This window comes from Scyliorhinus canicula, chromosome 15 (assembly GCF_902713615.1).
Source record: "Scyliorhinus canicula chromosome 15, sScyCan1.1, whole genome shotgun sequence".
NCBI classification, from domain to species: domain Eukaryota; kingdom Metazoa; phylum Chordata; class Chondrichthyes; order Carcharhiniformes; family Scyliorhinidae; genus Scyliorhinus; species Scyliorhinus canicula.
In genome coordinates, this window is record NC_052160.1 from 140,035,992 (window position 1) to 140,063,852 (window position 27,861).

Here is a 27,861-nt window from a genome sequence, read left to right on the forward strand (position 1 = left end):
CGTGGCCAGGGCACCCAGCCATGGCGGCCGGTATGGGTGCTGGCAGGTGGAGCAAGGTGGGGGTTCGGTCGCCCGGTGGGTGGGGGAGGGGAGGTTTATGGGTATTTGAACGGGGGGGTTGTGTTAGAGGCACAGTGCTGCCTTGTCACCTTGGCTGCCCTCAGGAGGTCGTGCAGGTTTTTATGGCACTGTTGGCCGGTTCTGGCATCTGGCCCAAGGCGCTCATGACCTCTGTCAGCCTCACAAGTGTCAATCCCCACCCCGGCGAATCCAACACCTCATTGGAATTGATTGTGTTCCACGTGGCGCCTGTTTTAGCCCATTAATTGGCCCAGGAGCGGCGTCAATGTTGCTGTGGTACAATCCACCGATTCTCTCCCGGCACCAACATTAGTTTCTGAAACGGAGAATCCGGCCCCTGAGCCGTGGTTACATTCTGGGATCTTCCCCTCCATCAACTGGGATGGTAACAAAGCTTTATAAAACACTGGTTTGGCCTCACCTGGAATATTAGGTTCAGTTCCTTGTACCACACGTTATAAAGGCCGTGCAGGGGGTGGAGAGGAGATTGTGTTGAATTGGAACAAGAATGAAGGACCTCAATTCTGTGAAGAGAATAGAAAAGCTTCTTTCCTCAGAACAAAGGTAATGAAGAGGGGATTTGATGGAAGGTTTCAAAATGAAGAATAGTTTTGGTATAATAAATAACGAGGAGTTGTTTCCACAGACAGAAGGTTCAATAACAATAGGACACAAATCACAGGCCATTGGAAAAACAACCAGAGGAACCTTAGGAAAAAATCTATAGATCAAGTTGTTATATTCTAGGGTGCACTGACTTAAAGTACAACGGAAGCTTATCCAACAGTAACCTTCAACAGGGAATTTGTACTTGAAAAGGAAAAATTACAGAGCAGAGGACAAAGTTCTGGGGACACAGTGGTTAGCACTGTAGATGCACAGCACCAGGGTCCCGGTTTTGATTCACGGCTTTAAGATGTGTGGTGAATGGGATTCACACTGGATTATAACCTGTATATACATGTGTCTATATTGTAAATGCAGTTGCACTATCTGACATCCAGGGGGAGTAGCTCTGGGAATGCTTGAGAGTTGTACGGGGCTCCTCCCTTGGCTCCGCCCAGGACTCCTCCCCTGGGAGCTGCTGTATAAAGATCAGTGCCACAGGGTCAGCCGGCCAGTTCACCGAAAGTTCAACGGCTAACAGGCTGGCTCTGTTGTAAGTATATTAAAACCGCTATTCTAATCCTACAAGCACGTGTCCGTAGAATTGTTGGTTCCAACAATTTAATATACTTAGGAAACAGTCGAAGAAATCATGGAAGCAGCCCTCAAGCCCGGACGCCTAGAACTCGACCCACAGGATGCAGAGGCTAAGGAAATTTTTCCCCACTGGCTGAGATGTTTTAAAGCCTGGCAGAAGCCAGCACCGCTGGAACAACGGAGGAACAAAAACTCAGCCTACTGCACGCGAGGGTAAGCCACAGAATCTCCACACAGCTGAATCCGGCCGGTTCTTACACCGCAGCACTGGCAATACTGGACAAAATGTACGTTAGGCCCATTAATGAGGTTTATACACGCCACGTGTTTACGACTCGCCGTCAGCGGCCTACAGAAACGCTTGCCGAATTTGTAAGGGAATTGAACAACCTTTCCAATGACTGTAATTATCAAGCCATTACCGCGGCTGAACATAGGGAGCTTGCTGTGCGGGACATTTTCGTAGCGGGTCTTAGGTCTAACTATGTGCGCCAAAGACTGCTAGAAAAGGGGGCCCAGGACTTAGACACTACTGTGGAGGCTGCTACCACTATGGAAGTTTCCTTCCGCAGCCTCACGTCGTTTCCCGCGGACCCCGCGACCTTATCGTGGACCCCCGACCAACAGTCCCCCCAGGCCTGTGCCGCACAGCCCCCCAGCTACCGCGCTGCCAAAGCCAGTTACTCAGCTGCTCCAGCCAGCTATTTAGCTGCCCCAGCCAGTCACTCTGCTGCCCCAGCCAGCTACTCAGCTGCCCCAGCCAGCCATTTCTGTGGCCAAAGCCAGCACCCGCGGCAGCACTGCCCAGCCCGATCCGCGACCTGCAGCAGCTGCGGGAAGAAAGGCCACTATGCCAGAGTGTGCCTTGCAAAAAGGGCCCCAGTTTTTAACTCCCCTGCAGAGAGAACAAATCGCTCCCAACACCAGCGGGTCCGCGGGGCCCGAAACGCTGCGGCCTACGCCCCGACTCCGCCCCCTCCCGCCACATGCGATCCATGGGGGCCGCCATCTTGGCAAACCCCCACCATGCAGCCGGCCACGTGCGACTCATGGGGGCCGCCATCTTCCTCGCCGCTCACCACGTGCGATCCACGGGCCCCATCTGCATCGGCATGCTCAGAAAGCTCATCTGAAGAATACGACTTCCTCGGGCACTCACCACGCGGCCCGCAACTCAATGCGGCCACCCTGGATCAATCCCGCCACAAACACCTACGAAGTTTGATGGCGGAGGTCCAGATCAACGGGTACAGCACACCATGCCTCTTTGACTCCGGGAGCACCGAGAGCTTTATACATCCAGAGCTGGTAAGACGCTGTCCGCTTTCTATTTTTCCGGTGAGCCAAACTATCACCCTCGCTTCGGGCTCCCACTCAGTCCAAATCCAAGGACGCACCGTCGCTACGCTCACAATTCGAGGCACTAGTTATTCTAAATTTAAACTTCATGTCCTGCCCGACCTCTGCGCGCCACTCTTATTAGGCCTGGATTTCCAGTGCAACCTCAAGAGCCTCACCCTCAGCTTCGGCGGGCCCCTGCCCCCACTCACTATCTGCAGCCTAGCCACGCTGCACATCTCCCCCCTCCGCTCTTCGCCAATCTCACTCCAGATTGCAAGCCTGTAGCTACTCGCAGCAGGCGATACAGCCTACAGGACAGGGTCTTTATCCGTTCGGAGGTCCGACGGCTGCTCAGTGAGGGGATCATAGAGGCCAGCAATAGTCCCTGGAGAGCTCAGGTGGTGGTCGTCAAGACGGGGGAGAAATTTTGCATGGTCGTCGACTATAGCCAGACCATAAATCGCTTTACGCTCCTAGACGCGTATCCCCTCCCCAGAATTGCAGACATGGTTAATCAGATCGCCCAATATCGGCTATTTTCCACGATGGATCTGAAGTCTGCATACCACCAGCTCCCAATCCGCCCGGAGGACCGCCACTACACGGCATTCGAGGCCGATGGCCGCCTCTTCCATTTCCTCCGGGTTCCCTTCGGCGTCACTAATGGGGTTTCGGTGTTCCAACGAGCAATGGACCGAATGGTAGACCAGTACGGGCTGCGGGCCACGTTTCCGTATCTGGACAATGTTACCATCTGCGGCTATGACCAGCAGGACCACGACGCCAACTTCCACCGTTTTCTCCAAACGGCACAGATTTTAAATCTCACTTATAACAAGGAGAAATGCGTTTTCCGCACAAACAGACTGGCCATCCTCGGCTACGTCGTGGAGAACGGAGTCCTGGGCCCCCTCTTAGAACTCCCCCTCCCTCATTGCCCCAAGGCCCTCAAACGGTGCTTGGGGTTCTTTTCATACTACGCCCAGTGGGTCCCTCAATATGCGAAAAAAGCCCGCCCACTCTTCAAGGCCACACTATTTCCCCTGTCTGCTGAGGCGCGCGAGGCCTTCAGCTGCATCAAGGAGGACATCGCCAAAGCAGCCATGCAGGCGGTGGATGAATCCACTCCCTTTCAGGTTGAGAGCGACGCCTCAGAGGTAGCTCTAGCAGCCACTTTAAATCAGGCAGGGAGGCCCGTTGCATTTTTCCTCCCGTACCCTATCCGCTTCAGAACTCCGACACTCCTCAATCGAGAAGGAAGCACAAGCCATCGTGGAGGCTGTTCGTCACTGGAGGCACTACCTCACAGGTAGGAGGTTCACCCTCATCACCGACCAACGATCGGGTGCCTTTATGTTTGACAACTCGCAAAGGGGCAAAATAAAAAATGATAAAATCCTTCGGTGGAGGATCGAACTCTCCACCTATAGTTACGATATTAAATATCGACCGGGGAAGCTCAATGAGCCCTCGGATGCCCTATCCCGCGGGACATGCGCCAGAGCGCAGATCAGCCGCCTGAAAGCCATCCACGTGGACCTCTGCCATCCAGGGGTCACCCGGCTCGCCCACTACATCAGAGCCCGAAACCTGCCTTTCTCCAACGAGGAGGTAAAAGCGGTCACCAGGGACTGCCCGATCTGTGTGGAGTGCAAACCGCACTTCTATAGACCAGACAGGGCCCACCTGGTCAAGGCTTCTAGGCCCTTTGAACGCCTTGCGACCGATTTCAAAGGGCCACTCCCCTCCACTAACAAGAACATCTATTTCCTCAACATCATCGACGAGTTCTCCCGATTCCCTTTTGCCATTCCATGCCCTGATATGACCTCCCACACAGTCATTAGGGCCCTGCATAGTGTCTTCACCCTGTTCGGTTTCCCCAGCTACGTGCACAGCGACCGGGGTTCGTCCTTTATGAGCGACGAACTGCGTCAGTACCTGCTCGACAAGGGCATCGCCTCGAGCAGGACTACCAGCTACAACCCCAGGGGGAACGGACAGGCGGAGAGGGAGAACGCGACGGTCTGGAAGACCGTCCTGCTGACCCTCCAGTCTAGAAAACTCCAAATCGCCCAATGGCAAGAAGTCCTCCCAGACACGCTCCACGCTATCAGATCCCTCCTCTGTACAGCTACAAATCAAACCCCTCACGAGCGACTCTTCATTTTTCCTAGGGGCACTACCACGGGAGTCTCACTTCCGGTGTGGCTGAGGACACCAGGCCCGGTCTTCCTGAGGAAACACGTCAGGGGGCACAAAACCGACCCCCTTGTTGAAAAGGTGCGCCTCCTCCATTCTAACCCCCAGTACGCATTCGTGGAGTTCCCGGACGGTCGCCAGGACACAGTATCCCTTCGGGACCTGGCACCCGCTGGATCCAGCCCCCCCCCACCCCCACTGAGGAACCCCTTACCCCGTTCCCTATGCTGCCGCCCCCTCGCGCCCCCGATCCCGCAAGCTCACCCCACCGGTTCCACGCGCCAGAACCAGCCCGCCCCCAGCGCCCCCAGTCTCCGGTCGAGCCAGAGGTGTATAAAGTTCAGATGAGACCCGCCCCGGAGTCTGCCATCGTACCCCAGCTCTCAACACCCACCCAGCCACCGCAAGAGGCTGCAACCCCGGTGCTCCGGAGATCGAAAAGAACAATTCGTCCACCGGACAGACTAACTCTGTGAGCCACCACCCCCACTGGACTCGATTTTTTTCACAGGGGGTGAATGTGGTGAATGTGATTCACACCGGATTATAATCTGTATATACATGTGTCTATATTGTAAATGCAGTTGCGCTATCTGACCTCCAGGGGGAGTAGCTCTGGGAATGCTTGAGAGTTGTACGGGGCTCCTCCCTTGGCTCCGCCCAGGACTCATCCCCCGGGAGCTGCTGTATAAACATCAGTGCCACAGGGTCAGCCGGCCAGTTCACCGAAAGTTCAACGGCTAACAGGCTGGCTCTGTTGTAAGTATATTAAAACTGCTTTTCTAATCCTACAAGCACGTGTCCGTAGAATTGTTGGTTCCAAAAAGATGCTTCCAAGATTCAGAGAGAATTTTCCAGCATTGTCCAAGGATTTGACACTTGTTCAAGTGAATCTGCCAGGACTTACTCCATGGGGCTGTCCATGATGAACCACGTGTTGCTTCTCGCTAAGGTTGCCTCGTGTTCTGCATCCTGAGAGCGTTCTCAAAAATGTCATGAGACTAATTATTCTGTTATTACCCAGTTTATCTTATTTCTTATATTGCTTGACCTCAGCCTTTTGTTTGAGGTTAAATTTTTAGCTTGAGATACCACGGCACTGTTGCTTCACAGCTCCAGGGACCCAGGTTCAATTCCAGCCTTGTGGGACTGTCTATGTGGAGTCTGCACGCTCTCCTCGTGTCTGTGTGTGTTTCCTCCCACAGTCACACAGTCCAAAGATGTGCAGGTTAGGTGGGGTTACTGGGTTACGGGGATAGAGTAAAAGCATGGACTAAAGTAGGATGTTCTTTCCAAGGGCTGGTGCAGACCCGATGGGCCGAATGGTCTCCTTCTGCATGGTAGAATTTTTTTTTTTTATAAATTTAGATTAGCCAATTATTTTTTCCAATTAAGGGGCAATTTAGCGTGGTCAATCCACCTACTCTGCACATTTTTGGGTTGTGGGGGCGAAACCCACGCATACACGGGGAGAACGTGCAAACTCCACACGGACAGTGACCCAGAGCCGGGATCAAACCTGGGACCTCAGCGCCGTGAGGCGGTTGTGCTAACCACTAGGCCACCGTGCTGCCCTTCCTTCTGCATGGTAGGGATTCCATGGTTCTTTGATTCTATGTGTCTATTATGCAATGGTGATCGTGTTTATAGACATGTGCATGTCCTAGCGTCTAACCCTATACTGTATCCTGCACTCATGCCAACTTAACTGGTGTTTACCTTTCTGGCCTTACGAGCCCTAACGCTTTGCCCAGGTGGATCCTCAGGTGATACATCAGGAGTGGAGGTGACCTGCTGCAATTCCCGCCCTGCGACCCGTGACCCCTTTGGCGGCTATCTTATTGGGCGACGTGGACTGGATGGGCCCGGCTGCTGCTCGGGGGGCCCAGGTGGCATGGTGCCACCATGCTCCGCGCACTGCCCATCAGATGCACCAGGGACAGAGGGCGGGAATTCCAAGATGCTGCGGGGTTCAGACACCTCCCCTGCAGGAGTCACCCACACGGGACCCTTCACCTCCTCCTCCATCGGGCTGCCCGATGGCCCCCAGGTTATTCCATGGGACAGGGCTGCGAACAGACCTAACCCCTTAGCTCCTCCACTACCTGCCACTGCCAGTCCTGGATGTCCACTACTGTCCCGACCAAGGCCTTGATGCTCACAGCGATGGAGCACAGGGAGTTTGCCACCTCCCTTTGGGACTGTGCCACATCATGCTGTGACTGTGCCACCACCTTCTAGGTCTGTGCCACATCAGCCAGTGCCTGGGCAATGCCGCCGATGCCCTCAGCCATGGCCCGCTGTGACTGTGCCACGCTCTTGAGTGCCACTGCAGTGTCCAGGTGGTCGTGGTACACGGCTGCCTGTGACTGACAGGGCAGCCCTGTCCTGGGCTTCGACTACCGCCCACACAAGGCCTCCACCGTGGATGCCACTCTTGTGCTGGCGTACATGGTAGGCACCATGCTTGGGGCTGGTTTAGCACAGAGCTAAATAACTGGCTTTGAAAGCAGACCAAGGCAGGCCAGCAGTACGGTTCAATTCCCGTACCAGCCTCCCCGATAAGGCACCGGAATGTGGCGACTAGGGGCTTTTCACAGTAACTTCATTTGAAGTCTACTTGTGACAATAAGCGATTTTCATTTCATTTTCATTTCATTTCATTTCATTCCATGCTTTCCTTGTCCTTTTCCTTGTTGCTATCTGTGATGATAGGCATAAGCAATTGTGTATATAATATTGTACACGACCTCCAACCACGAGGTGGCAGTGTAAACCTACCATGTGACTCTGTGCCTCAGGGAGTTGGGAGTAAGTCGCGTTAGTGGACAGACATATTTTGCAGTAGCTCTAGAATAGGTTGTTAGTATTAGTAGTTTGTTATATATTTATTCCAGTTATCATTAACATGTAGTTATTTCATAATAAATAATTTTAACTAGTCAAGAACTAGATGTTCTGTCCTGCTTGATTCAAGCCAGTCTACAGAACATGACACTGTCCACTTGGGTTGGGGTCTGGGGCGAGGGACAAAAGTGGAGTCCGCTTCATCTCCAGGAGATCCTGCAAGACACAAGACTAGACGCATGATTGGATCACGTGTTGGGGTGGTGGGTGGAGGGGATGGAGGGTGTGTGGATGTGGATGGAGGTGTAGGGAGTTAGAGGAGGTGGAGGGGGTGTGGGAATGGAGGGGGTGTGGGGCGGTGGAGGGGATGGAGGGGGTGTGGACGTGGTGCTGGAGGGGGGTGGAGGGGTTGCTGGTGGTGGTTATGGGGGTGGAGGGGTGTGAGGGGTGGGGGTGGAGGAGGGTGTGGGGTGGGGGCGGGGGTGGAAGGGGGTGAGGGATGCAGGTGGCGGAGGGGTGTGTCGGGTGATTGTAGGGGTGGAAGGGTGTGTGGTGGGGTTGGGGGTGGAGGTGGAGGAGGGTGTGGGGTGGGGTTGGGGGTGGAGGTGGTGTGGGGGGTTGTGTTGGAGGGGGGTGGGGGGTGGGGGAGGTGTTGGAGGGGGCGTTGGGGTGGTTGTGGGGGTGGAGGGGTGTGAGCAGTGGGGAGGGGATGGAGCTGGGGGTGGAGGTGGGGTGGGGTGGGGGTGGTGGTGGAGGGGGGTGTGGGGTGGGGGTGGGGTGGTGTGGGGTGGGGGTGGAGGTGGTGTGCGGGTGGGGTGATGGTGGAGGGGAGTGTGGGGGTGGTGTTGGAGGGGGATGTTGGGGTGGTTGTGGTGGTGGAGGGGGGTGTGGGGTTGGTTATGGGGTGGAGGGATGTGTGGGGTGGAGATGGGGGTGGTGTGGGGTGATGTTGGAGGGGGCTGTGGGGTTGGTTATGGGGGTGGAGGGGTGTGTGGGGTGGAGGTGGGGGTGGTGTGGGGTGGAGGTGGGGTTGGAGGTGTGGGTGGAGGTGGTGTGGGGTGGGAGTGGAGGGGGGAGTGGGGTGGGGTTGGGGGTGGGGGTGGAGATGGTGTGGGGTTGGGGAGGTGTTGGAGGGGGGTGTGGGGTGGGGGTGGTGGTGGGGGTGGAGGTGGTGTGGGGTGGGTGTGGTGGTGGGGGGGGCATGGGGTTGGTTGTGGGGTGGAGGGGTGTGTGGGGTGGAGGTGGGGGTGGAGTGGGGTGGGGGTGGAGGTGGTGTGGAGCGGTGGTGGTGGTGGAGGGGGGTGTTGGGGTGGTTGTGGGGGTGGAGGTGTGGGGTGAGGGTGGGGGTGGAGACACACGTGCCATGGGGAGCTGCAACTCAGTGGGGTCTGACTTGCTGGCTGGATGCTGACCTCCACCTCGGTGACTGTGCTCTCTCCGGGATCACTGACCGGGTTCAGTGTCCGCTGCTCTGCTGCGGTGAGGGGCCACAGGTCCGACGGTCCCACTCCAGCCTTTTCCCTCTCCCACCAGGTGTGAGCGCCCTCTCCTGGAGGGCGGGGGGAGGGAGCCTCAGAAAACGCACAGAGTTAGACAATTGGACACATGCAGCACGGGGGTGGGTAGCTGGCAGCCTTCGTGGCCAGGGCACCCAGCCATGGCGGCCGGTATGGGTGCTGGCAGGTGGAGCAAGGTGGGGGTTCGGTCGCCCTCCGGGTGGAATGGGGCAGGTATTTGAACGGAGGTTTGTGCCGGGGCAGAGCTGCATGCCACAAATCTAAGGCAATTGGAAAAACAACCAGAGGCACCTTGAGAAAAAGATTATTGACCAAGTTGTTATGTTCTAGGATGCACTGACTTAAAGTACAACGGAAGCTTATCCAACAGTAACCTTCAACAGGGAATTTGTACTTGAAAAGGAAAAATTACAGAGCAGAGGAGGAAGTGCTGGGGACACAGTGGTTAGCACTGTAGATTCACAACACCAGTGTCCCAGGTTCGATTCCCGGCTTGGGTCACTGTCTGTGCAGAATCTGCACGTTCTCTCCGTGTCTGCGTGGATTCCCTCTGGGTGCTCCGGATTCCTCCCACAAGTCCAGAAAGATGCGCTGTTCGGTGAATTGACCATCATGAATTCTCCCTCTGTGGACCCGAACAGGCGCCGGAGTGTGTTGACTAGGGGCTTTTCACAGTAACTTCACTGCAGTGTTAATGTAAGCCTACTTGTGACAATAAAGAATATTATTATTATTTATTGGATAGCTCTTCCCAAGGAGCTAGCACAACCAGGATGGGGCGAGTGGCTTCCTGATGTGTTGGATCATGATTCTATCTTTCATTCCATAAGCAGTCACTACAATCTTTAAAAAGAAATAAGCCGCATTACTGAGAGAAACAAGATGTTTCCAGTCTTGGCGGTCAGTTGAATTTTAGTTGTGATTATGAGCCAAGGATTATCAAGGCTTCCCGGAACTTTTTAATTTACTTTCAAGAATCAGGGAGAATTTTCCAGAGTTGTCCAAGGATTGGCCACTTGTTCAAGTGAATCTGCCAGGAATTACTCCATGGGGCTGTCCATGATTAACCATGTGTTGCTTCTCGCTAAGGTTGCCTCATGTTATGCATTCTGAGAGCGTTCTCAAAAATGTCATAAGACTAATTGTTCTATTATTACCCAGTTTATCTTATTTCTTATATTGTTTGACCTCAGCCTTTTGTTTGAGGTTAAGAGCGACTCAAATATGTTGGTGCTATTTTATTTGTATAAGAATGGAACAAATTTTTAGCTTGAGATATCACGGCCTTCAGCAGTGAAGGTGAGAAGCAAATCATTGATTAGTCACAGGTATAAAATCACCCAGGCTGCATCCGTCTCCAGCACAATTGAAGAAATTGTGCGAATCACGTCAACCGGTTACAGTTTTCCACAACCTCACAGCAAGAAGCAACATGAAGTGGTTAATCCTTTCACTGCTCTGCATCCAGCTCTCTGAGTGTCTCCACAGGTTTGTTGTTAAACCAGCAACTGTGTATTTTCTTTTCATGTACAGAATGATCTGTTTGAGCTGCCGCAGAACAATACTTTTCACTGTACCTCGGTACACGTGACAATAAACCAATCCAAATCCAATCAAATTGATATCAGCCAATGCTTGCACCATTGCATACATCAGGCACCTACTATCTTCCAATAAATTCACAGGATTTGCCCATTCAGGAATTAGAACATAAGAACATAAGAACTAGGAGCAGGAGTAGGCCATCTGGCCCCTCGAGCCTGCTCCGCCATTCAATTAGATCATGGCTGATCTTTTGTGGACTCAGCGCCATTTTCCGGCCCGAACATCATAACCCTTAATCCCTTTATTCTTCAAAAAACTATCTATCTTTACCTTAAAAACATGTAATGAAGGAGCCTCAACTGCTTCACTGGGCAAGGAATTCCATAGATTCACAACCCTTTGGGTGAAGAAGTTCCTCCTAAACTCAGTCCTAAATCTACTTCCCCTTATTTTGAGGCTATGTCCCCTAGTTCTGCTGTCACCCGCCAATGGAAATAACCTGCCCGCATCTATCCTATCTATTCCCTTCATAATTTTAAATGTTTCTATAAGATCCCCCCTCATCCTTCTAAATTCCAACGAGTACAGTCCCAGTCTACTCAACCTCTCCTCATAATCCAACCCCTTCAGCTCTGGGATTAACCTAGTGAATCTCCTCTGCACACCCTCCAGCGCCAGTACGTCCTTTCTCAAGTAAGGAGACCAAAACTGAACACAACACTCCAGGTGTGGCCGCACTAACACCTTATACAATTGCAACATAACCTCCCTAGTCTTAAACTCCATCCCTCTAGCAATGAAGGACAAAATTCCATTTGCCTTCTTAATCACCTGTTGCACTTGTAAACCAACCTTCTGTGACTCATGCACTAGCACACCTAAGTCTCTCTGAACAGCGGCATGCTTTAATATTTTATCGTTTAAATAATAATCCCGTTTGCTGTTATTCCTACCAAAATGGATAACCTCACATTTGTCAACATTGTATTCCATCTGCCAGACCCTAGCCCATTCACTTAACCTATCCAAATCCTTCTGCAGACTTCCAGTATCCTCTGCACTTTTCGCTTTACCACTCATCTTAGTGTCATCTGCAAACTTGGACACATTGCCCTTGGTCCCCAACTCCAAATCATCTATGTAATTGATTAAGAAAATCCTACCTGTGATCTATTTGAACTTGTTGAGTTTAGTTAAACGCCACATGGATTGACTTACTGTTGCTGCTTTGATGTGTTTGTGAGCTGAGATGTTCAAACCAGAAGGAAGATTAAACGGTGCGACTACTTCAGTGATCATCGCACCTATTCACTCTTTATCATTTCAGAATGCCTTTACACAGGGGAAAGTCTAAGCGAAGCATCCTGGAGGAGCGCGGGGAGCTGAAGCATTTCCTAGAAACTCACAGGTTCGATTCAGCCTTGAAATACCGAGCGTTGTTCCCCAATTTACCAGCTCAGATGGGAAATGAACCACTTCTGAATTCCTTGGATGTAAGTATGAAGACAGTCCACTTTAGAAAGAATTAAAACACCTATGGTTACTTCATATGTCGAAGGGAATGTGTTTCAGCAGAGGCTGAGTATCCTCCACATCTAGCTATTCAGGAGGCAGCACTGCTGCCTCACAGAGCCAGGGACATGGTTCAATTCCGACCTTAGATTACTGTCTGTGTGGAGTTTGCACGTTGTCCCCGTGTCTGTGTGGGTTTCCTCCGGGTGCTCCAGTTTCCTCCCCACAGTCCAAAGGAATGCAGGTTAGCTGGAGTGGCCATACTAAATTGCCTCTTTGTGTCTAGGGATGTGCACATTAGGGGGGATTATGGGAATAGAGCAGGGGGGAGTGGGCCTGGGTAAGGTGCTCTTTTAGAGGGTCGGTGAAGACTCAATGGGCCAAATGGCCTCCTTCTGCACTGTACAAATTCTATGGTTCTACATTGTGTCTATCTTTATGGCAGAGAGCTTAGCGAACCTCCCAAAGATATTTGAAAATGATGAGGTACTAGGGAGGAATGAGTTTAATTCAATCACCATCACCAGGGAATGTGCGCTAGGAAAATGATTAGACCTAAAAGCTGACAAGTCCCGGGCCAGATGGTCTACATCCTAGAGTCTTAAAAGAATTGGGGGCACAGGTTGCAGGTTCATTAGTTTTAATCGTCCAAAGTTTTATCAATTTTGGAACAGTTCCAGCAGACTGGAAAATAGCTACTGTAACAGCTCTAATTCAATAACAGGAAGAAGGAAACTGTAGGCCAGTGAGTAGGCCACTGTCTGTGTGGAGTCTGTGTGGAGTCTGCACGTCCTCCCCGTGTGTGCGTGGGTTTCCTCCGGGTGCTCCGGTTTCCTCCCACAGTCCAAAGATGTGCGGGTTAGGTGGATTGGCCATGCTAAATTGCCCGTAGTGTCCTAAAAAAGTAAGGTTAAAGGGGGGTTGTTGGGTTATGGGTATAGGGTGGATACGTGGGTTTGAGTAGGGTGATCATGGCTCGGCACAACATCGAGGGCCGAAGGGCCTGTTCTGTGCTGTACTGTTCTATGTTCTATGTTCTATGAGTCTAACGTCTGTCATGGGGAAGTGTCAGAATCCATGATTAAGGAAGTGAAAATCATGAATTGATCAGGCAAAGCCAATATAGTTATGTGAAATGGAAATCATGGTTAACTGATCGATCAGAATTTTTGACAATATAATATTCAAAGTAGTTAAAGGGGAACCTGGTGGACTTGGATTTCTGAAAGGTATTTGATAAGGTACATGGTGGAGGAGATAACATATCGGCGTGGATGGATGATTGGTTGCTAACAGGAAGTAGAGAGCGGGGATAAATGGGTCTTAACAAAGAACGATACAGCACAGGAACAGGCCCTTCGGCCCTTCAAGCCTGTACTTTGGCCAAAATCCGCAGTCTTGTTCAGATTGATAAACTGGGATTAGCGGAGTACCAGAGGGATCAGTGCTAGATCCTCAACTATTCACAATTTACATCAATGGTTTGATGAAGGGCCCGAGTGTATAAGAGCTAAATGTGCCGATGAAACCTCGGTAGGAAGGACAGTAACGTGTCTGCAAATGGACAGAGCAGGTTAATTGAGTGGGCAAAAGTGTGACAGGTGAGTATAAGGCCAACATTTGGCCCATATCCCTCTTTACCCTGCTTTCCCATATAACTTTCCAAATGCTTTTTAAAAGACAAAATTGTACTCGCCTCTACTACTGCTTCTTGCAGCTTGTTCCAGACACTCACCACCCTCTGTGAGCAAAAAATTGCCTCTCTGGACCCTTTTGTATCTCTCCCCTCTCACCTTAAACCTATGCCCGCTAGTTTTAGACTCCCCTACCTTTGAAGTATTGTGAGCCTCTTTGGAGCATTGTGAGCAGTTTTGGGCCCCGTATCTAAGGAAGGATGTGCTGGCCTTGGAAAGGGTCCAGAGGAGGTTCACAAGAATGATCCCTGGAATGAAGAACTTGTCGTATGAGGAACGGTTGAGGACTCTGGGTCTGTACTTTTTAGAGTTTAGATGGATGAGGGGGGATCTTATTGAAACTTACAAGATAGTGCAAGGCCTGGATAGAGTGGACGTGGAGAGGATGTTTCCACTTGTAGGGAAAACTAGAATCAGAGGACACAATCTCAGACTAAAGGGACGATCCTATAAAACAGAGATGAGGAAGAATTTCTTCAGCCAGAGGGTGGTGAATCCGTGGAACTCTTTGCCGCAGAAGGCTGTGGAGGCCAAATCACTGAGTGTCTTTAAGACAGAGATAGATAGGTTCTTGATTAATAAGGGGATCAGGGGTTATGGGGAGAAGATAGGAGAATGGGGATGAGAAACATATCAGCCATGATTGAATGGCGGAGCAGACTCGATGGGCCGAGTGGCCTAATTCTGCTCCTATGTCTTTTGGTCTTATGGGATATGGTTGACTATCTACCTTATCTATGCCCCTCATTATTTTATGGACCTATCATTGTTTTATAGACCGATAAGCGTGAGAGCTCATTAGTAAATGAACTGTCTTGGTGTTTTTTATGGAGATCTTTGGTTTCAGTTTAAATTCAAGTAAATAAAATCTTGTTCTTGTTTTTCAAATCGCTGTTTAGACCTACTACTACGGATCCATTACTGTGGGTACCCCACCCCAGAGCTTCACTGTCCTGCTCGATACTGGTTCATCCAACCTTTGGGTCCCATCAGTTTACTGTTACAGTACATCATGTGGTAAGTGAAGATAACATGTGATTACTTGATTAGAGCATGTTTTTAAGATTCAAACTCAAATGACTTTCTATGGAACCTGAATTCTGAAGTAATAGGTGATGATTCCTTTATCTCTTTCAGATAACCATGCAAAATTTGATCCCTCTCAATCCTCAACATTCAGTTCAACTGGAAAATCGTTTAGTATGTCTTATGGTGCCGGCAGTCTGTCTGGATATTTCGGATATGATACAGTGACTGTGAGTAGTGAACAATACGCTACCAACATGCATTGAGCACCTCATCTCCAAGTTTCCGCTTGTTCAAGCAGTTCATCAGTGTTCAATGTATTTTCAGTTCGCTGGCTAAGATCTTAAATTAAGGCTACAGTATGTATTCCGCTTAATTTTTAGAATTGTTTCCATTGGCAGTTTTATCGCACAAAATTCAAGTTTTTGCAATGAGTTTAGGGCGGCATGTGGCGCAGTGGTTAGCACTGGGACTGCGGCGCTGAGGACCCGGGTTCGAATCCTGTCCCTGGGTCACTGTCCGTGTGGAGTTTGCACATGTCTGCGTGGGATTAACCCCCACAACCCAACGATGGGCTGGTTAGGTGGATTGGCCACGCTAAATTGCTCCTTAATTATAAAAGAAAAATAATTGGCTAATCTATATTTAGTTTTTTTTCAAATTTTGCAATGAGTTTTTCTCAGATTCACTCTTATGTTCTTCAAGCTGTCTTTTACGTCAGTTGAGAGAACAGACTGGCTCTCGTCTCATTCAAGAAATGGCACCTCCAACAGCAAATTCCTCCTTCAGTACTGGACCACAGCACCAGCCCAAATTTTGTGCTGGATTGCTGGAGGGGAACTTAAACACACGACCCTCTAACTGAGAGGCCCGACTGTTCCAACCTGAGGCACCACAAAGACTAGCTTCAAAATCCACTTGAAGCACGTTGGCACAGAAATTAGAACAGTGTTCATTTCAGACATTCACCCAAATCAGGAAAGGAATTATTGGGGGTTCCGGCAGCAGTCCTAAGCTGAGGACGAGGGGGGAGCTTAATTTTGACAGCCCTGATTTCTCCTCTCACCACCCGAACATAATCAGATAGGTATTTTTGTTTTTTGATTTCCCCTTTTGTAAATAGTGGCATGTTTCCCAACTCCTCGGGTTTGGTGAGATTCAACGTCTACTCATTGCCCCACAGCAAACCCAACATAGGGTGAACTCAAAGGGATTTGTTCATTTTACACACACTCCAAACGAGGGAGGGGATGTCGCTATCTAGCCCCCGGTACATTCATACAATAAAAGAGGGATGAGGAGAAGAAAGAGGTACAGGGTAAAGACAACAGAGAAGGTGAGAATTATTGTTTCATGTAAGTCCAATTCCAGAACCAAAGTCCCTTTCACAGAGTCGGCAGGTTGAAAACAGATGCTGGATAATATACTTTTCTAGTCGAGGTGACTACCCTGATGGGAATAGGCACATAAAGATGGTTTAGTCTTGAGACACTTGAACAATTCGGAGGTTCTTGTGGAAATAGTGTAGATGAAGGCTGGGCAATTTAAAGGCCAATTTGAACCTGGAGAAAGATTTGTTTCTGCTGCTGTTCGGTTGATGGAAAGTGACAGGTTGCGTTGCTGATGGAGTTTGGTGTCTGCATGCAAACAAAGGCATGTTTCTGTGTCTACAGGGGTGATGAGATTGTAGTTGTGAATGTCAGGAATTTCCTAGTGTTTGAGTTATAGCCAGTAATGGCTTCAGTCATTGTAAAGCCTTTTAAAGATTTTATAAATTACCACACTGATTTATACAGATACATTTTATATTTTAAAAATATAGAATGAGATCTTAGCTCCAGGATAGTAACGTGACTCTCTATCCTTTAATAAAGTTTCACTGTTTAATGTATTTTCAGTTCACTATCTTAAATTAAGGCTACAATATATATTGAGCTTAATTTCCATAATTGTTTTCATTGGTAGTTTCATAGCACAATGTACTTATGCAAAAGTATGTGTTGCAGCCTGCAATGTAACTGGGTAACGTATGGGTGGGTCGTATCACAGTCAACTGATTTAAACCAACATCGCCAGTTAAACAAAAGAAAACTAGAACATTACTCAGCTTAGGTCATCCATTCAAAGCCAAACCTTCTTCGACTGACCAGGTAATATACTTCTGAGATAAAAGCAAAAAGCTGCCGCTGCTGGAACACTGAAATGAAAACAGAAAATGCTGGATAAACTCAGCAGGTCTGGCAGCGTCTGTGCAGAGAGACACAGAGTTAACGCTTCCGGTCCAATGTTTGTGTTGCAGAATAGCATCGCTGTGCAAGTTAATGTCTCTCCTCTCGATTAGAAGTGATCTCGCCTTGTGAGCAGTTTGAGCGAGGCACAAATTGCCAAAACTATTTTGAGGAGGGGTCAGTCAGCAGGCTAATGGATGGAGTCAATTGTTAGCTCGGTCACACAGTGCTTCTGCAATCAATCCACTATTTTTCTTTCTATTTTCTCCTTCCCAAGGTTGCCGGCATAACGATTTCACATCAAGAGTTGGGCCTGAGTAAACTTGAACCAGGCAGTTATTTTGGATATGCTCCATTTGATGGGGTTCTTGGTCTGGCATACCCATCACTCGCAAGAGGAGGAGCTACGCCTGTGTTTAACAACATGATAAATGACAACCTACTGGAACAGTCTCTGTTTTCTGTGTATTTGAAGAGGTAAGATACAAGAGTTCGGGACCGACATATGAAGATACCTTCAATGACATTTCATGGATTAATGGCAGATTAGACCGATGCCTATGGAGCCACAGAAAGGTTACTGCGCAGGAAGAGGCCATTCAGCCCATCGTCTCTGTTCCGGCCAAAAACGAGAAAAAAGAAACTAGCCGCTCATTTTAAACCCACCTCAATTCTGTCGCCCTGTAGCCTCCTCCGTTCTAAGGAAAACTCTAGCCTGTCCAATCTCTCCTCACAGCTGCAAGTTTCAGACCCCGGCACCATCCCCGGAAATATCCTCTGGAATCTCTCCGGAGCGATCATGTCCTTCCTGTGATGTGGTGACCAGAACTGGACACACAACTCCAGCTGTGGCCAAACCAGCTTTTTATACAATTCCAGCGTTACATCCCTGCTTTTGCATTCAATCCCTCGCCCAATAAAGGGAAGCATTCCATAGGCTGTCTTGACCTTGTCCACCTGTCCCGCAGAGATAGAGAATTTTCAGTTTGAGCCCTCAAAAGGGAATCACAAATATAAGTGGCTGTCTGCTCAGTATCAAACTCCCGTGCACCTTAGCAACACAGTCTGTATCGTCTGCTTGATCTCCTTGTGTCCAATTACAAAATACCGCTAAGTAAAACATCCATTTGTGGGGCGAAAAATTGGGGCTAAGAAGAATATAGCACGTCATGGCTGAAAAGGGAGGTTTGGCCTGTACATCAAGTACATGCAAACACATGGGGCGGGTTTCTCCGTCGCCCGACGCCAATATTGTAACCGTCGATCGGGCCGAGAATCCCAACTAACGGCCAAATCGGGGTTGGCGCCGGTTTTCGAATCTCTGACCCTCCAAAATGGTGTTGGCATTGGCGTTGGGGCATCCTGGGAAGGCCCTCCCACGAGATGCTCCACCCTCATTGGGCCGAGTTCCCGACCACACGGCTGATGTTTGGTCTGAGCGGTTGGGGTCCCGGAGTGGCGGATGCAACCTGGAGCCGTGCTGCTGGCCGGGGGATGGGGGGGGGGCTTTGCGAGGGCTGGTGGGACTGCTGGGGGAGGGGTGTCAATGGGGTGGCCTGTGGGGTTGTATTTGGCGGGTCAGATCCGTGCATGGCCGGGGCCATGTTGTACGGCGTGACCGCAGCAGGTTATCTCCGTGCGAGCGCCTGGGCGGCCAAGGGCCCGGCCATTCTCTGCCCATTTTTGGCGCGGGAGCCGGGAGTTTTACCCAGCGCCGCTGCTAACCCTTCGCCGCTCCAGGAACCGGTGAGGGTTCAGCGCTCATTTTGGCGTCGCAAACGCCCGGGATTCTCTGTTTCAGCCGGCACTTAGACACTGAAATGGAGAATCCAGCCCATCATATTTGAGGCCGAAGAAATCGAGATGTTTTACACGCCAGTTAACCTATAGGCCCAGACCGAGAAGGAATACAAGCATCCAAAGGCCATTCAGCCCCTTTAGCTTGTTCCATCATTCAATAAGATCATTGCTGATCTTTGGCCTCAGCTCCACATTCCCACCAAACCCCATATCCCATGATTCCCTTGGAGTTCACTATCTCAGCCATGACTATATTCAACGGCAGAATATCCACAGCTGCCTGGGGTGCACAATTCTGTTAATTTGCAAACTTCTGAGTGAACATTTAATGGGCAGAATTTTCCGATATTTTTTGAAGTGTGGGTCTCGATGGGAAAACCAGGGAGAATCCCGCCGGCACTGTCGGTGAGAAAGCTCGCCGTGTATTCATATTCAACCTCTTTAAGGAAAAGCCATCTTTTGCAAGTTTCAAACCTTGCCCATGGCGACCTGCCTCTGATTTGTTCACCCTGGCCGCCTGCTAATCTCTGCCCTCAGTGGGGCTCCCCATTTAAACGGCTCCCCAGCACTCATTCCAAGCTCAATCGGGGGTGGGGGGTGCAGACAGAAAGACTGCACCGTAATTCACCGAGGGAGCCCTCAGCAAGCTTCTGGATAGGGTCTAGCAGAGGGGGAAACCCTTGACCCTTGATCAGGCAGACGTCCCGGACTCGAAGGGAAGTGGATCGATAGGAGTGAAGCCTGGGGCCTTCCACCCAGCAGACCCTGTGAGTAACACCCCTCCAACTCGCACGCCAACGAGGGCCAAACCCGTGCTCCCCAAAAGCCTAGGAACCAGTGAGGGTTCAGGCCTTCAAGGTCCCAGCCCCCCAGGGGACGCCCGCCAAGGTCACCTCTGGAAATAAGGCCTGGCAGTCAGCAGGCCGCCTCAGCCTCAGCTGTGGATACCGGGGATACACCGAGGCACAGCGGGAGGGTGAGGAAGAGTAAGAAACTGTCAGCCTGGTGTGGGCACAGGTGAATCGAGGGCGCTATTAGAGGAAAGGCATCATTGTATTAGCCAGCTCGCATTAAAAATCATTTTGATCACCCATAAAGAGCCACCACACTGTCATGTCATGGTGCCCTGCTCCGCAAACCCCAACGCAAACTCCCCGCTTCCTCCCTGTGCAGTGAGAGAATGGCAATGCTCTGTCTCTCCCATCTCCCAGGCTGATGGTGCAGGGATGTCACACCGCTCTTGGCACAGGCCCCCCCCCCCCCCCCCAGCTCCAAGCACTATCCATAAAAGATACCCCACCCCTCCCCACACACACATACACACACACACACACACCTCTCCTGTCTGCCAGAATACTCTAGTTATGAGGATTCTAGCGGATGAAACTGTGTGAGAGTCTGTCCACCTCGCCTGTAGGTGCAGTAACACCTCGGGACCCCTGACCTTGGCGGAGGCAGTAGCAGCTGCGATGTGTCATTCCGCCTCTCTGGGGCCCCAGGTCACCCCGTTCAGTGGCTGGTTGCGACCAGCTCTCTGTCAGGCAGAAGTCAGAGATTTGACCGAGGGAACCAGGAGCATCGCTCTGTCCTCGCTGCACGGCATCATCATCCCCCTGCAGTTTCCAGCCAGTCGCTTTAACGCCCTGCCCGTGAATGGTGTAACCATAGCGATGCTACAGTGTCAGGTGGTGCAGAGAGCAGCAGATTAACAATGATGTGGGATACCCTCTGGGGCTGTGTTGGAGGGCTCACTCCAAACAGTCTAAACACTGAAACTGCATCCAGAGCAAACAAATTACCTGCTGGACCGGCGTGCAGGGTGACGCATGAGCCTCACTGTCGCGTGTCAGAGCGGGTGTTTGGGTTCTCCACACTGACGTCATCCCCCACCTCCTGAGGGGGTACAGTTTGTCCCCAACAAGCCATCCTTCCAGCCACTGCTCTCCCTCAGAAATGGCTGGGATCTGCAAGCCTCCCGGGATGGAGGTTTCATGGATGCTCCACGGGAAACGGGCACACACCTGCATAGCCGTTCCACACCCTCCGAGCATTGAGGCAGTGGGAAGCTTTGGAGTTTCCAAGTGGCACTCCATTCTGCCATGGGGAACGCAGAGATAGGTGACTGCAGTCAATGGCGCCCTGCACTTCGGACAGGCCAGCTCTGCAGGTGAAGCCCATGGTCCTGGCATCCTGGAGCGTCCGGTTCCGGTCAAAGTTGGTGAGCATGTGGGCCCTGGCAAATAGCGCATCTGTGACCTCCCTTATGCACTTGTGTGTGGCGGCCTGGGAGATGCTGCATAGGTCACCCATGCAGCCCAGAAATGAGCTGCAGTCACAAAGGTTCAGAGCGGTAGTTTCTTTCAGGGCCACAGGCAATGGGTAACCTCCCAGTCCATCTGGTGCCAACCCTTGCAGCACCTGGCACAGTTGGTCTACCCCTCGGAACAGATGCCGTCTTCTCTGGCATTGGACCTCTGACATCTGGAGATGGGGAATTCTCTGGCGGTAAACCCATGGCCGCATTTCCTGATCCTTGTGGGATTCATTGCGCGTGTTGCCATTTATGGGGAAGAGGGAAACGAGTTTCAGTCAGGAGTTAGAAAGTAACTAAGGGGGAGAGTTGTATTGGACTATGAAATGCATTAAGTGACCCTGAAATATTTCATTTATTCCAGGAATTCAAATAGCCAAGATGGAGGTGAAGTATTGTTTGGTGGAATTGACTATAGCCTTTACTCAGGTCAGATTACCTGGGTGCCACTTATTCAAGAAGTGTTCTGGACCATTGCCGTACAAAGGTGAGTGAGAAACAAATGATACCGTAACAATACAGTTGAACAACTATCCTCTCTGCAGACTGGTCCTGGGTGCAAATCCCTTGAAGGATTACAGCACATTTCTGTAATGAGATTACCATTCAAAAGTAAAAAGCAGCTTTTACTGAAACTCCATCATAAAATTCTGACTTTGAAGTAATGATGTGCAGATATTAGCACAAATGCATCAAATATTCGTATAAATTCCTTTTGTCTGCTATTTTAATGGACATTCAACCTTTGAAATAAACAGATTGCTTGTTGATGAAGGGTTTGATTCTGCAAACAGGAAATGGATTGTTGTTCTGCATACTGAATAATTGAAGTGTAATTTTGTTGTTGTTGCTGCTGCTACGACACCCTGGACGAATGTGCGGTCAATACCAGCCCCACAGGTCCCAGTGTCCCAACACAATGAATTGACCAATAGTTTATATAAAGTTTCTGAGATCTTTGCCGCTTGATTGCTTCAACGACTTACAGGCAGATTTGTAAGTGAAACACAAAACTGTTTATTTATAACAAAAATCGAGATAAGGCACGCAATAATTATAATAGGACAATGGCCAGCTCATCCACTACTCCCACATTTTTCCATCCCACCCTCCAACCAAACACACAGAAGACAGACACACACAGAGGGAGGGGGAGAGGTAAAAATAATGGGAATTAAAATCTGAAATGGAAGATATGTGTCCTTGCTTCGGATAATAATAATCTTTTATTGTCACAGTATGAAGTTACTGTGAAAAGCCCCTAGTTGCCACATTCAGGTGCTTGATCGGGCAAGCTGGTACGGGAATTGAACCCGCGCTGCTGGCCTTGTTCTGCATTACAAACCAGCCACCTAGCCCACTGTGCTAAACCAACCCATTACAGCAATAAACTGTCCTTCCAGGATGCAGAATGAGTGAAACCAGCAGTTGGGTTACTAATGAGGATCTTCTGCCAGTAAAATTCAGCCAGAACTCCCAGGCTTCAGAATTCCCTGTGGGGAGTCACTTTCACTTTTATTAACCTGGGCCTTCACCCCAAAAGAACAGCCTCAAGTCTGTGTAATTCTTATTTATGTCCAACTCCCCCGGAATGTGTAAAAACCTTTCTAAGATAAGAGCAGAGCTCCCCACACGAGAATTCAAAAAGGGCTTTGAAACACCAGCCTGCAGCTGGTGCTGGACTGGATTTTCTTTGCAGCTCAAACTGGCTGTGCAGAGAGAAAAGTCTTTCCTCTGGACCTTCAGAAATAATCCAACAGGTGAGAGAGAAATCAGAACTGTGAGCCTCCAGCTGCTGTACCAAATGAAGCTAAACCCTGGAAACTGAGTCACACAGAGGCAGGAACTTTCCTGAATGGTCAGCACCAATCAGCAGAGATTATCAGCTAACCTGAAGCAGATAATTTTCCGCATGCCAAGTCCATCAAGAGATGACATCACTGATGTCAGACCAAATCTTGCTGGAGTGCCCTGGTTTTTTTTAAAGGAAGACCAGTAAGCGAATTGAACACAATCTGCTGGCCTGCCATGCTCTGCTTTAAAAGCCAGCTATTTAGCCCTGTGCTAAACCAGCCCCAGAATGAGGTGGCTTCAATGTGAAATCCCCCTGACATGCGGCGGGGAGACAGAATCCCGCAGCCAGCGAAGGGTGCGCGGCTGAGAGACACCTGGTTGGGCAACCAAAGAATCCAGCCCATAATGATGGGAAGGGAAGTGGAAAATATATTACCCTGCACAGTCTTTTGTGAGATGTGCTCAACAGGATGGGGAAAGTTGAAATCATTTGGAGGGGGTGTGGGGCTATTGGACAGTTCTATCAAAGACGCGGAACAAGCATGGTGGACTAAATTGCCTCTTTCTGTGCTGTATCACTCTGCGATAATTCTATGATTCTAAGTGCTGCTCAACCGCACTGCAGCCCTGTTTTTGCGACAAGAACTATCATGAATGCAATTCTTCTTTTCAGTGTGATTATCAATGGCCAAAGTTCCTTCTGTTCCCAAGGGTGCCAAGCTACAATCGACACTGGAACCCCCCGAATCACCGTTCCACATCAGTACCTCACTGAATTCTTACAGGAAATTGGTGTGCAGGTGAATCCGTCCACTGATGTAAGTTGTTGTAACAAATACCAACTAATTCTGGACTGGCAACACAATTGGGAATGTTGCACCATGCTGACAGTGGAAGGGCTGCAAATCACTAGATGTAATCAATAATTAATGTTTATCTGGTCACGTTTGTCACCATAAAATAATATTTCAATAATTAATGAAAATGTTTCCCAAGCTTGATAGGTGCCACTCCACATCAGGTGTGGCTCACCAGGTGTCTCTGCCACCCTCACCACCAGCCATTAGCCTGTTTGAAAGGATTTGCAGGTTGTCGCTCCAGCTGTTTGACCGCATTGTGAAAGCAACCTCCTTGGCCGTCAAGTTCTGGGGTGGGACCCAGACCGGGAACTTTTGGTTCAAAGGCAGGGTCGTTACCCACTGCACCACAGGACCATGAAAATGGTCAATGACATATATTTCCAAACAGCATGGATCCTGTTTTAAGGATTAATGTTGCCTCACGACACTTAAAGTAAAATGGGATGACACAGAGGATTAGGTGTCTACGTATTCAGTTCTGCGAATATAGATTCAAATTCAATTCAAAATGACAGAACTAAAGTTTCTTCTCTCTGGCAGTTGGAAGGACCTTAAGGAAAATGAGGTGAAACTTCAATTCCCCGAACATCTGCCTCAGTAACAATGGGCCCCCGAGTACAAAGAACTCAAATGTCATGTGTAGGAAATGGGGCCAATAACATTGATGTAATAGGGAGTGTTCATCTTTGGTTCTAGTTAAGGTGCAATTCAGTATAGTGCGAGCTTCATTGTTTAATTTACATGATGCCAAACTCACTGCTGGGTATCTTGATGCTCAACATGGGTGTCATAAAGAGAAATGTTTGATTTCAAAGTGCTTGGTCATAAACCTCGAGGACTATAAGTTGTAGTTTAAAAAAATCTTTATGATTTTATTTCAACTCGATACTTCGGATTCCATCCAACCCATAGATGCTCATTCACCAAGGAACCAGTTGTCATGACAGCAACATCTTGAAACCAGTTTTCCTACGTTAGATTATTACTCGAGTACCTCGATCTGCATAGTTATGTTCATGTTCATGCGATCTGAAGAGAATATGTAGTGGGGGGCCCTGAAGTGTAGCATTAGCACCATTTCAAACTTGAGTTTGATAATCCATTTGGCAGGTTGTTTGTGAAAGACACGTTGGGCGGGATTCTCCGCCGGCGGGATTCCACGTTTTGCCGGCGCCCGGGGCTTTTCCCGATGCATTGGACTGCCCCACAATGGAAAACCCCATTGACCAGCCGGCGTAACGGAGAATCCCACTGGTGGGTCAAGGCACAAAAGTGGCGCGGCGGGGTGGAGAATCCCGCCCATTATGTCTCAAACTATTCATTTTCCATTTGTACCAACCATATGTGAATCTTCAATGTGATCTGTTCTATTTAACAGTATCTTGTGAACTGTGACAACATCCCAAACATGCCTACTTTGACCTTTGTGATCAATGGGGTTGAGTTCCCAATTCCTGCATCAGTATACGTCATTCGGGTATGTATGTACTAACAACAACTTCTTTATTTAGACCCTTTGATGTCATCAAATGTCCCTTGTGTTGTGTTCTGTGATATAACCGTTGTAATGATTTACACAGAACATATAGTTGATTGACTATAAAGGTGATTTATTAAGAAACACGTGGAAAAGATAACTCTGGAATTACAATAAAAATAGTGGCTATTAAATCAATCAGTGAATTTCCCCTGTGAGTGTGGCTATCATCTTGTACATCTTACTACCAACTGGCGGGTGTCTTGAGTCATGTGATAGATTTCTAACGCCACCAGCTGGTTGGAGGTCGCATTGCTAACTACACACAGAACTGTGCACTGGCATATCACCACAGGTAGGTGTGTAATCGGAGTGCTATAAAATATGGCAGCACACGGCAATATTTGGAAAGATGGCCAACTGTTTAGTCAAAGAAATAGGCTTTATGTAGAATCTTAAAGAGAAAAGAGGAGGAGAGGTTGACAAAGGGAAATGCTGGGCTCAGGCCTAGGCAACAGCCACAAATGGTGGAGAGGTTATAACCAGAGGTATTCAAAAGGACAACAAAAACAAGTCGCTGTGGATTAGTTTTCCTGTCACTAGGTAAAGGTGGGTCAGAATGGTCCCAAGCTAGATGTTTGGCTGCTTTATATGGACTAACATTAGGGGAAAGGAGAATGATGTTTTTCCGCTTTAACTCACTTCACCATCCTCATCTCTCCCATACCAACCCTCTCTCTAATTTTTCTTTCTTGTGCGCGTACTGTTTGTTGCACGTTATGGTCTGATCCAGATTGGTGTCGAGCTGTGCAACCAAACAACGCACAGCTTAGAGGGAACATTGGCTCCATGCTGTAATTTCTCAGCCAATAGGGAAGGGGATATAGATTCATGGGTCTTCTGATTACCTTCAGCCCAGTTTGCTGATTCTCCCGTGTCATTCCCCCTGGATCAACAGAAAGCTGTGGGCCCGAGTGTGATTTGCATAACTGGATGAATTGACAACAGGGGAAACTTATTCTGGGCTGTAGCAATCTATGTTCATCACTGCATAAACTTGTGTTGAAGAAAGAAAGACATCAGGATAATAGATTTTTTAATGTTTTTATTGAATAAAGATGGTTAAATCAGACAAGAACCTCAGCTAATGTTGTGTCATTATTTTACAGCAAAATGGATTCTGTATTGCTGGGTTTATGCCAACCTACGTCTATCCCCCGACCAATGATGGACCTCTGTGGATTCTGGGAGATGTCTTCCTCGGAGCGTTCTATTCTATTTTTGACATGGGGAATAACAGAATGGGATTCGCTACAGCTGTCTAAGGGACATGTGTTCTAATTTCGATCCATATTTCACCAAATAAAGCAAGACCTTTTAAAGCATACAATTCTCTTGGACTAAGTTTCAATTCTTTGACACACTGATTTCAATACGGATGAGTATCAGGCAGTTTCTACAATTAGCAGAAGGTGGGGAAAGTCAGTTTTACAGCCAGATATCAAGTTGTGAATCTGCTCCAAATTGTTTATTGTAACTCTGCAGGTGGGTGAAAGGCTTTTAACTTCAAACTGAATGGGATTTGTTGGGCATCATCCTCTTCTCATTTAACCTATCTTCCACCCTATCAAAGACATTGGGCGTGATTCTCCGTCCCGGCACACCGTGGGCTGGATCCTCCATCCCGCTGAACCAGGTTCCTGGTGCAGCCCCCCCCCCCCCCGGGGATTCTCCAATGGGCTTCCCATTGTGGGCAGCCCCACGCCATCTGGAAATCCCCAGGCAGCCGACACAACGGAGAATCCCGGCAGCGGAGAATCCCGGCAGCGGAGAATCCCGACAGCAGAGAATCCCGACAGCGGAGAATCCCGACAGCGGAGAATCCCGGCAGCGGAGAATCCCGACAGCAGAGAATCCCGACAGCGGAGAATCCCGACAGCGGAGAATCCCGACAGAAGAGAATCCTGACCGTGGAGAATCCCACCCATTGTCTTTCTTCCCCCTCCCTGTCCCTGCCCCTTACTTGCTGAAAAGCCAATGGGCCAGCATTTATTGCCCATCCCTAACTGCCTTTCAACCACATCTGGAATCACATGTAGGCCAGACCAGGTAAGGACGGCAGATTTAGAACATAGAACATAGAACGATACAGCACAGTACAGGCCCTTCGGCCCTCGATGTTGCACCGACATGGAAAAAAACTAAAGGCCATCTAACCTACTCTATGCCCTTATCATCCATATGCTTATCCAATAAACTTTTAAATGCCCTCAATGTTGGCGAGTTCACTACTGTTGCAGGCAGGGCATTCCACGGCCTCACCACTCTTTGCGTAAAAAACCCACCTCTGACCTCTGTCCTATATCTATTACCCCTCAATTTAAGGCTATGTCCCCTCGTGCTAGCCACCTCCATCCGCGGGA

At 49.4% G+C, this 27,861-nt stretch overlaps 1 protein-coding gene across 1 annotated transcript; it reads left to right on the forward strand.

The window, feature by feature from the left end:
* The first annotated feature begins 10,554 nt into the window (after window positions 1-10,554).
* On the forward strand, window positions 10,555-26,828 carry LOC119978394 (gastricsin-like). The gene is made up of 9 exons (XM_038820016.1): window positions 10,555-10,679; window positions 12,064-12,229; window positions 14,842-14,959; window positions 15,080-15,198; window positions 17,474-17,673; window positions 21,672-21,794; window positions 23,775-23,919; window positions 25,340-25,438; window positions 26,608-26,828. Exons 1-9 carry the CDS (start codon window positions 10,624-10,626, stop codon window positions 26,761-26,763), a joined length of 1,182 nt encoding a protein of 393 aa, XP_038675944.1. The 5' UTR covers window positions 10,555-10,623; the 3' UTR covers window positions 26,764-26,828.
* Window positions 26,829-27,861: the final 1,033 nt, after the last annotated feature.

What these genes read in the sequence shown, in the direction of transcription:
- LOC119978394 (XM_038820016.1), top strand. Translation starts at nt 10,624, where the DNA reads ATGAAGTGGTTAATCCTTTCACTGCTCTGCATCCAGCTCTCTGAGTGT. An exon ending in CTGTTACAGTACATCATGTG is followed by an intron (nt 14,960 to 15,079) that starts GTAAGTGAAGAT and finishes TATCTCTTTCAG; the next exon opens with ATAACCATGCAAAATTTGAT. An exon ending in TTTTCTGTGTATTTGAAGAG is followed by an intron (nt 17,674 to 21,671) that starts GTAAGATACAAG and finishes CATTTATTCCAG; the next exon opens with GAATTCAAATAGCCAAGATG.